The sequence below is a fragment of the Siniperca chuatsi genome, linkage group LG14, assembly GCF_020085105.1.
Source record: "Siniperca chuatsi isolate FFG_IHB_CAS linkage group LG14, ASM2008510v1, whole genome shotgun sequence".
NCBI classification, from domain to species: Eukaryota; Metazoa; Chordata; class Actinopteri; order Centrarchiformes; family Sinipercidae; genus Siniperca; species Siniperca chuatsi.
In genome coordinates this window covers 25,835,334-25,845,826 of record NC_058055.1, presented here as the reverse complement: position 1 = coordinate 25,845,826, position 10,493 = coordinate 25,835,334, and the positions used below count along the sequence as shown (strand labels likewise).

Sequence of the window (10,493 nt, the reverse complement as noted above, 5' to 3'; positions counted from 1 at the left end):
ATTGGCAGCGGTGGAAAGTAACTAAGTACATTTACTCAAGTAGTGTGAGTACAATTTTCAGATACTCGAGTAATATCTGCTCTACATTTGTTCAATAACTTCAGTTACTAGGTACTTTGCCCATTCTGATAATGATATAATCAATGAATCCATTCTAAAATCAGACTTTATTGATCACGAGGGACATATTCAAAAGTAGATAAAGTACTTCGAATGACCTCCACCTTTACACATGAATGTAGAATAATATACATTATTCTCAATAATGAGTACTTGGAGTACATTTTGATGCTGATATGTATTTCCTTTTACTTGTGTAAAAAAAAATGAATGCAGGACTTCTAATAGTTGCTTATAGCAGGTCATGTATATGAGTATGATATTTTGTTCTGTTTATTTTCAGTGCTTGCTGGTGTTATATATATATATATAGCAAATTATTATTTGTGTATGAAGGGAACACCTTAATCATGTAACAGAAACTAAATATGTTGTTATTTTAGAATAAATTCACAACAAAGTCATAGTATACACATTTATGATGTAGAGGATGGATCCAGAAGGTCAGTTATGTAGCTTCAGTAGGATCTGAGCCACACCACCACCACCTCCCCCCCATCATAGAGCCAGCAGCATTGTATTTGTTATTGAGCGAGAGGACTAACAACTGAAAGACGGGAAGTGTTTGGTTTTTGTTTTAATAATTAAAAACTATTTATTTTGGAGAAGGCTGGTATATGGAAAACATTTAGCTACTGAATTTCTTAGAGAAAATAAAGTTTAATTATTAATTGATTGAGCAGGAAAGCAGCTCTTAGTTGAGGTAGTGGGCGGCCGTACATTTCACTGTGCTGTTGCTCGCACCGGATTGGCTGATATGTTGTAAGCTTTTTAACAAGATGTAACCAAGTCTTCCATCAACAACTGTCTGGTGTGTAAACCAATGTGGAAAAAAAATTATGAACATCACAAATGTTAAGAGATTAGATGTATTCAGTATGTAGTGTTCTTATTGGGTTGACTGATGATTTGTTTCTTTGGACTAGATGGTGTTTGTGTGTATGAGGCGCTATGCAAGTAGTTGTGTTTTTGTATGAGCATCTATGAGATGCTTCAGTAATGTACAATTATATTAAACAAACGCAAATTGATTGTTTATAGTTTTGTTTTTACTACTAGTAGTAATCACCAGGATAAACTCTTGAGAAGAAGTGGGCGGCTCTTAAAAGAGCCTTTGGGTTCGCGTGTCAGCGGGTCTGGATCAGGTTTAGCCTCCGAAGCCGTACAGGGTGCGGCCCTGCCTCTTGAGAGCGTACACCACGTCCATGGCGGTGACGGTCTTCCTCTTGGCGTGCTCGGTGTAGGTGACGGCGTCACGGATCACGTTCTCCAGGAAGACCTTGAGCACACCGCGGGTCTCCTCGTAGATCAGACCGGAGATACGCTTCACTCCGCCGCGGCGAGCCAGACGGCGGATGGCGGGCTTGGTGATGCCCTGGATGTTATCACGGAGCACTTTACGGTGACGCTTAGCGCCGCCTTTCCCGAGTCCCTTTCCGCCTTTGCCCCGCCCACTCATTCTGCAGTCCGTTTATCTGAAACACTCGGAGACGAGTCTGCTGCTGGACGGCAGACTGTCGCCTTTTACATCTTCTATGCGGACGTAAGAGAAGACAGGCGAGGCGCCAAACTCAGCAGCTCCTGCAACATCTTTAACTGTCATCTTAAAGTGAAAATTCTTCCTTTTGATTGTCTCGTTTGAAATGTTTTCATATATAACAAAAACATAATCATATTATTTATTGTACAGATGAACTGATGTAGTTTTAGTTCATTTTAATGGTTTATTTTTAAATTTTACTGCCATTAATAATCCACAATGACCTACAATAAACATAACTAGGATTATTATCATTAGTGGTAAAAGCGGTCACAGTAGTAGTACTTGTTCTGAGAAAAATGTCCTGAACACTTTATTATCATATTGCATTTATGAGTTTCATTGTTATTTGTCTTCAAACTATATATGAATTCTCAATAAAAAAGGAAACACTGTGTTTATGATTTGTCTACAGTTAATTTTTAATGGCTGATTAATCATCTCAGTTCAGTTTTAATTGGAAACATTGACATTTTCTTTTTAAGTTAATAAGGAGTCAATCATAGTTTAATCAATAATACAGTTTGCATGCTGTTATCTATCTCCAGGAATGACTTTGAGACACTCGATCAGAGAAAAATAAAATCATCTATAACCTGCATTGTTCTCATCTTCATCAAAACCTTCTTATATCAATAACCACATCATAAGGACGACACGAGACTGTCTTACGCGTTGAGTCAGCTCGGTGGCAACGCCAACGGTAAAACAACTGTGTTGGTCTGCCGTCCGCTCGTTCATTTTTGCTTTTCTGAACACATCACAACTCCACTTCCTGTTCATTTGTCACATGTGTCTGTAAGCCACACAGGAAGACAGCAAAATTCACCATGCGCACCAACTTACAGAAGAGCGCCCTCATCACCTAAGGAGGTTGCACACTTACAAACACAAATCAAAAAATTCAATAAACTATTTTAAATAGAAATAAAAAGTGGATGGACATTGTTTCCCAGATGTGGAATTTTTATTGTTAAGATGTCCACCACATTATCTGCCCAGAAAATTCACCCATGATTGCAACAAGGAGACATCCCAAAGGATACTGAAGGACAGTCCCACCGAGCCACAGCCCGTTCAAACACTTCAGCTAATGAGTCTATCCTGTTGTCCTCATAGGCACTTACAATATGATTAACACCTAATGAAATCTTTCAGAATACGATTTCAATATCCTAATAAAATCTCAATATATTGGCTAATATAACTATAAATAATTAGATAATTCACTTTTCTTTTAGTAAACAACTGAACCATCATTGCAGTTAACAATGTCACAACCTTTCTAAGAAAAATGCACTAATATCCTTTTTAACTATATTTCAGTTACTGCCAAATATGGATTTCTTTGCATTATCCTTTCACTTAATCACATGTGTTTAAAGGCAAGACAGTTAATTTATTACATTTCAGGTTGTTTTTGTTTGTTTTGTTGTTGTCAGAGCTTCATTTTTTCGTTTTTTAAATCAACACGTAGCAGTCTATAAAATGAAATGCCTTTTAATATCAGCTTGAATTACAGATGAAAATTCAGACAGTGCTACTGCAGGTTGGTCAGATGAGGATGGAGTTACAATGAATAAGTAAATAAATTAAAACATGATTTCCATGTGTCTCTAACCTTTTTCACTTGTAATTGATCATTTCTGATTTCTGTACAGTATGTGTATATCAGAATCAGAATCAAAAATAATTTATTGATCCCCGAAGGGAAGCTTTTTGTTACAGCAGCTCGCCTTTACGTCAGTGCACACAGGAGAAAGTACTAGCAAAAAATATAATACAATACACTATAAAAACAGGTCAGAAAATAAATTAAGTACCAGGTGGTTATAAGTATAAGATGTCTTATAAGTGTGAAGTACCAAGTGGGTTGATGATGATAATACAGTATAATAATACAATGTAATAATATAAATAATAAGTAGTGGTGCATGTACTGTCGAGTTAAGTGTAGCTTTTTGAGATTATTAAGATATTGCACAGCAGTAATGGAGGTACATATTTTCAATATCAATAAATAGGAAAAACTAACATAGGAAAACTAAATATTGCACAGGAGTAATACACAGAATATTGCACAATTATTCAAGTACAGCAGAGATGTAATGATCAAAGTCCAGTTTAGTGACCTAGGGTCATACAGACTAACCCTTAGAGGGAGGAAGTATATGTATGTTTGTAGTAATGACTGAACCAGCTTAATACAAGGGACATGACTGAAGAGACTACTGGGAGGATTTATTCGAGTATCTGACGGAGCTCCATGGACAACCTGCTCCTACGATTCATACAACAAACCAATGTAATATAAAGGTTTGTTAGTATTTGTGTGTATAAATATTGTTCCCGTCTTAAATCTAATCCATCAACAGTATTATGCTGTAATTAATCTATTATATTCCATATTCCCAGTAAATATTGGATTGTAGTCAGTATTTTTATACATTACTAAATCAATACACAATGTAAAGTCATCGTCAAACCTAAATGTACACTTTGTAGTGTAAGTTTTGCTTGTACACTTTCAGTACTACATAAGTTGATTTGTATTGTCACTGTGCATTTAGATAACTTAGACTAAGGGCATTCAACAATGAGAATACAACCCCAAAAAAAAAAAAAAAAAAACACTGTTTATTGACTATCTGGCTCTAAGTTTGATGTTTTTCCACCTCCTCCTATAAAATAGTAGGTAAACATAATTGTAAATTATACTTATATTTGGAGTAAGGTAAGCAGTTGTTAAATGTCTCTTAAATCACTAACAAGATTAGAAAATATAACATGTTGTCATAATTATTTGGATGTGATCTTCTGTTATCGAAACATAAGGGAAGCTGGTCTTTAGTTGGAGGTGTGTGGCTCTTAAAAGAGCCGTTGTGGGGTTACTTCGGGTGTTTATTTCTTGGCGGGCTTCTCGGTCTTCTTGGGCAGCAGCACCGCCTGGATGTTGGGCAGCACACCGCCCTGAGCGATGGTGACTCCGCCCAGCAGCTTGTTGAGCTCCTCGTCATTGCGGACGGCGAGCTGCAGGTGCCGGGGGATGATCCTGGTCTTCTTGTTGTCGCGGGCGGCGTTGCCGGCCAGCTCCAGGATCTCAGCGGTCAGGTACTCCAGCACCGCCGCCAGGTAGACGGGGGCTCCGGCACCGACACGCTCACCGTAGTTGCCCTTCCTCAGCAGCCTGTGAACACGGCCGACGGGGAACTGAAGCCCGGCACGAGATGAACGGGTCTTGGCCTTAGCTCTGGCCTTACCTGCTCCAGTTTTTCCTCTTCCAGACATTTTTAATTGTTTCTTTTTTCGAGTACGAGAAAAGTATGTCTAACAGGTCGCCCAAACCGGCCTTATATCTCAAACGAGCTGCTTGTTGATTGGCCAGATTGAGCGTAACCATGATCGCCCAATCAGAAAACAGCTCAGTCTCTATTAACCACAAGGCTTCCGCTTTATACTGCATGGGATTTCAAAATAAAACGTGTCAGTTTTAATAGGAATTTAACTGTAATATCTTTTAAATATAATTACACACAATATGAACCACTTGTAGTGACTAATATTTTGTAATCCTGTTATTGTAGATAATAATAATGAATGTTTCTGTCCTCTGCTACACACAGTGATGATGACATCTCTCTGTAATCAGCTTCAGTTTGTGTGGAAACCTCTCTCTCTGTAGGCTTCCTGTTTGTGATACAGGTAATATTATTTTACATTGTAATAAAATACTCATGTTCTGTCCCAGATGTCCAATACTTATCATAACATGTATATATAGGTATAGGAACAGTATGGGAATGATATGATATAATATATAAAGCCAATATGGTTTACAGCGGGATAGTAGTGCGAGTATAACATGCAAAGTTATATTCTATATTATATGTGCAGGACTTCAGATGAAGTTGTTCTCTCCTTCAGGCAGGCCCATATACAGTCTGAGTAGTGAACAGGAGAGTAAACAGCGCCACCTTGGGGTCAGAAATACACTGCAGCTGTAATATAAAGAAACCCCCGGTGATGATGAATGACTGAAGGCAGTTTTCAGCTTCAGATGTATTTATTGTTGTGTGAGTTCAATAAAGAGCACCCGAAACATCGCAATGTTATTATGTGACGTGTACATGTATGAAAAACAGTGATTGGTTGGTTGGTTGTACTCACGTGACTCTCTCACCTCTCCTTGTTAGTATAGTGGACAGTATCTCCGCCTGTCACGCGGAAGACCGGGGTTCGATTCCCCGACGGGGAGGATTGTTTCTTTAACAGCTTCCGTGGTTACATGATAATGACAAACAACACTGTTTTCTTAGTTGACGCTGTAGTGGATATTAGAGACGGACGCTAACACCCTCCCCCCCGTTACATAAGCCCTGCCCTCTATCTGTTAATAGCTAGTTCACCTGAAACTGACCTAATTGTTTCCAAGATGGCCCAGTAATCAGTAATCAGGCCTATTGTTTTCTGGCTGCATCTACTTCATCACTGTTAAGTACCTGATTAGCATGTGATTGGCGTGACCAAGGTGATAATACACTGTGACAGACTTTGGGCAGATTGAATCTCAGACCACCATTTCTGTTCAAATAGGGGTTTTCTTTTTTCACAAAATGGCTTCCTTGATGCCCCGTTCAAACCAACTCTTCTCTCTACTTCGAGTCTTCACCTCGCTGTCTTCGAATGTGCGGTTTGTAGCGTTTAGATGCAAATGCACGGCGCTCTGTAATCCCGAGTTAGCGTGTCGTCTGTGCTGATAAAGTCTTTTGTGAAGTGGCTGTTTGGGCTCACCTATGTACCGTTCTTTGCAGTTTTCCTCACTGCACTGAATGGAGTAGACAACATTGCTCTGTTTTTGTGTGGGTAACTTGTCCTTAGGGTGAACGAGTTTCTGTCTTAAAGTGTTGCCTGGTTTAAAGAAGACAGGAACATCGTGCTGTCTAAAGATCCTTTGTAGTTTTTCAGACAGTCCAGATACATAAGGAATGGAGACACCGCTCCTTCTTGGTTCTGTTACACTTTTGTCCTGTTTTTTGGCTCTTTTAACTTTGTTGACAGCCCAAGTAGGATACCCACAGGCTGAGAGTGCATTCTGGACATGCCTTTCCTCTTTCTTCTTACCCTCTGAGCCTGTGGGCACTTCTTTGGCTCTGTGTTGTAATGTCCGGATTACGTCCAGCTTGTGCTGTAGTGGATGGTGTGAGTCAAAGAGCAAGTATTGATTCGTATGTGTTGGTTTCCTGTACACTTCTATCTGGAGCTTTCGGTCCTCTCCTCTGAGAGAAGAACAATCAAGAAAGGCCAAGCGGTTCTCTTTGGTGTCCTCACGCGTGATATGCTCTGAGAACGCTTCCAAGTCTTGTTTCTTGATTTTCACAAAGGTGTCATCCACGTAGCGGTACCGATGACTTGGTGGTGTGCCCGGAAACGAGGATAATGCCTTCTTCTCAAACTGTTCCATGTACAGGTTGGCCACGATGGGAGAGCCCGTAGTAGGTTGTGTTGAGACAGATGTCTAATAGTTTGCATATGTGTTCAGGTGTAAGCTTGGTCCTTTGCTACAAGGTGGAGTCCTCCTGCAGTCTTCTCCTCACCGCCGTCACTGCGTCTGATCTAAAGAGTAACAGCTTTGTGCAGTTGGGACACGCTGAAAATCTAGTGTCTGGTTTGTTTCACCAAACATGTTTTTTTTGTTTGTTTGTTTTTTTTTTCATTTTATTGTTGTTTATTAATACATAATCTGTCTGTTTGTAATGGCCACCACCCTCACCTTTTAACTCTGCTGTGAGTCAGAGTGTTTGGACGCGGCCTGTTGACTCCCTTAAGTGTGAATATACAGAACACGTTTCATAAAGGTACGTGGCTCAATGTGTGTTTGTTTTTATAGTTGTTTTGTTCTTTTTTGGTAAAGTATTGAATTAACTGTTTACCTTAATCATTTCAATATTTTCTCTCTTAATATATTTAATTAATAAAGTGTTGTGTTTTATCTATAGTATAAGAAAAAAGACATTAGATGATGATGACAGTGGCCAACAGTCACTCTGTGAGTGACTAAGTTTCTGTGTGGCATCAGGAAAAACTAAATTACATAAACAGGAGAGGAAACAGCGCCACCTTGGGGTCAAAAATGCACCGCAGCTATAATATTAACAATTTGTTTTGTTCTATTTTTTGTCTTTTTTTGTCTGCAAATCTACTACCCCAGTCCGGTAGGTGGCGGTAATGCACCTGCAAGCTGGTTGCAGAAGAAGAAGAAGACGACAATTTTCTGCAGTTAAACCATGAATCTGCTGTGACACGTGGACACAGTGACGCATCTCTCCTCGTTAGTATAGTGGACAGTATCTCCGCCTGTCACGCGGAAGACCGGGGTTCGATTCCCCGACGGGGAGGAGCTGATTCTTTAACAGCTGGATGGATGAAGTCGAGCTTGAGCTTTAAAGTCCGTGTAAAGCAATAATAAATATGTGTTGAAGAAAAGTGTGTTATTAGCCACTTAGCCAAATTTGAATCATTAAAAAAATCGCTGATTAAGTGAAATAAGTATTTTATAAATCTTGAAAAAAATGAGCCTTATTCTCTGCTCTCAAACGCTGGGGGCGTGTCCACTGAGGGGGCGTGTCCACTGAGGGCGCTGAAACCACGCCCACTCGCGGGAAAGCTGTCACTAAAATGGCTGCTCCCTCCATCAGCTTCATTGGATTCACACCAAACAAGCTGGAGCCTCCAGAGCCAGAATCTAATTCAGAGGACAATGACCGGCTACCCGAGCATCAACCTCGTCCCTCTCGCTCTGCAACACACTGGTATTTTTTTATGAAAGTTAGCAAGTTAGCAATATATAGCTAGCATGGCTAGCAAAATAAAGGCTATCAATAAATACTAGAATAAAACATATCTTGCCAGATTACTTTTATTATTATTTGTCTGTCACAGATCAAACTAACAGCCATCATGGTTTTAGTTATGTTACATATTAAGTATGAAAATTATGTGACACAAAATGCTACAGCCTTTACAGTAACCAGATCTTAACCCAGTTTCACACATATGGAAGATTTTGGACTAACGTGTAAAACAGTGCTCTCCACAACCAATTTTTTTATTTACGGGAATCTCTTGTGGATCCACAGTAGCACTGAAGCTGTTCTGGAGGCTCGTGGTGGCCTGACTCCACATAAGACACTTGGTTTTTCCCTTTCATTTGAAACCCATCTTCAGCTACACACAGTTGCAGGTCTTCTGACTGCTTCATTGCTGAATATCATCATTGCAAAACACACACTGAGCAACAGAATATGCTTTAAACAGATCAGATCACCTTTATTTATGTAACTGACAACTCAAATGATTGACAACATCTTTAGTCACACTGAATTAAACTGTATTGTACAGGTGCAGCTGTGGAGAACGCAGGACAATGCCCACAGAGGATGAATGTCTGCTGCAAAGACTTTAATGCTGTATGTAAAAGCAAACAAATGCATTGTCCACGATGATCATTAAAAGTATGAACACACAACCAGTCGAGTATTAGATGTCTAGCACTAAAACACTTTCTAATACATACTCCAACAGGTTCAGAATAGACGTGGAGAGCTTCCTGAAGGTGCAGGACTCTTCATCCAGGCCTTGAGCCTGTCTGCCTGAACCTGTACTCCCTGCAAAATGCCCTAAACACCTACCAGGCAGACCATGGGCCACTGGAGATGAAGGAAAGAGCTGTGTAAGTTAGACAAAATACATTTCTATTTTGAATGTGTAGAAATTAGGCAATAATGCACATTGCCTGTCTTTCATAAACTGGTAAGGTTTAGGACTCAGGAACCTCAAGTCACTGTCTGTGCAATCATATTAGTGATGATTAATGTATGCATTGATGGGATAATTCACTACATTGTCTTGAGGATCAATGCACACCAAAAACAATGTTTGTGTAATGATGTTACACTAACATACATTAGTCAAGTAAATTTATTTAAACAGCCCAATGTCACAAATCGCCTCAAAAGGCTTCCAGTCTGTATAATATGACACCCTTGATTTAAAAAAAAAATAAAACCTGGGGGGAGAGCAATAGGGGAAGTTCAAACATGCATATAATATAGATTCACAACACAAGTTATAGTATACACAATTATGACTACAAAATGTCGATTGTAAAACAAGTTAAGAGAATGGCTCCTGAAGGACAATTATGCAGCCCCCCCCCCCCCAATAGAGAAAGCTGGTACACACACATACACGTCATTTGGCTATTAAATTGCTTAAAGAAAATTGAGTTATCGAGTATCATTATTTGATTGATTGAGAAATCAGCTCTTAGTTGAGGCAGTGGGCGGCCCTGAAAAGGGCCTTTGTGTTGTTGGGATGAACAGCGGGTTTACTTGGAGCTGGTGTACTTGGTGACGGCCTTGGTGCCCTCAGACACGGCGTGCTTGGCCAGCTCCCCGGGCAGCAGCAGGCGGACGGCGGTCTGGATCTCCCTGGAGGTGATGGTGGAGCGCTTGTTGTAGTGAGCCAGGCGGGAGGACTCACCGGCGATGCGCTCGAAGATGTCGCTCACAAAGGAGTTCATGATCAGCATGGCCTTGGAGGAGATGCCGGTGTCGGGGTGGACCTGCTTCAGCACTTTGTACACGTAGATGGCGTAGCTCTCCTTCCTGGTCTTTCTCTTCTTCTTGCCGGTCTTGGTGACGCTCTTAGAGACGGCTTTCTTTGAGCCCTTCTTCGGTGCTTTCACTGGATCAGGCATCGTTAACTTCGTAGGAATTTACTTCAACGAATGATCCCTGTAGCGCTGAGGTGACGGATTTGTATGTGCTTGATG

The 10,493-nt window shown here is 40.3% G+C and overlaps 3 protein-coding genes and 2 non-coding genes across 5 annotated transcripts; 2 read left to right on the top strand and 3 right to left on the bottom strand.

Moving 5' to 3' along the window:
* Positions 1-1,147: 1,147 nt before the first annotated feature.
* On the bottom strand, positions 1,148-1,629 carry LOC122888307 (histone H4). The gene has a single exon (XM_044222606.1). It carries the CDS (start codon positions 1,577-1,579, stop codon positions 1,268-1,270), a length of 312 nt encoding a protein of 103 aa, XP_044078541.1. The 5' UTR covers positions 1,580-1,629; the 3' UTR covers positions 1,148-1,267.
* A 2,530-nt stretch (positions 1,630-4,159) lies between these two features.
* LOC122888299 (histone H2A-like) lies at positions 4,160-4,990 on the bottom strand. Its single transcript, XM_044222597.1, has one exon. The coding sequence runs from the start codon at positions 4,946-4,948 to the stop codon at positions 4,562-4,564; it is 387 nt and encodes a 128-aa protein (XP_044078532.1). The 5' UTR covers positions 4,949-4,990; the 3' UTR covers positions 4,160-4,561.
* Positions 4,991-5,843: 853 nt separating this feature from the next.
* On the top strand, positions 5,844-5,915 carry trnad-guc. Its single transcript has one exon. It is a non-coding gene; the product is annotated as a tRNA-Asp (tRNA).
* A 2,068-nt stretch (positions 5,916-7,983) lies between these two features.
* Positions 7,984-8,055, top strand: trnad-guc. The gene has a single exon. It is a non-coding gene; the product is annotated as a tRNA-Asp (tRNA).
* Positions 8,056-8,960: 905 nt separating this feature from the next.
* On the bottom strand, positions 8,961-10,462 carry LOC122888304 (histone H2B 1/2-like). Its single transcript, XM_044222603.1, has one exon. It carries the CDS (start codon positions 10,416-10,418, stop codon positions 10,047-10,049), a length of 372 nt encoding a protein of 123 aa, XP_044078538.1. The 5' UTR covers positions 10,419-10,462; the 3' UTR covers positions 8,961-10,046.
* Between the last annotated feature and the right edge of the window lie 31 nt (positions 10,463-10,493).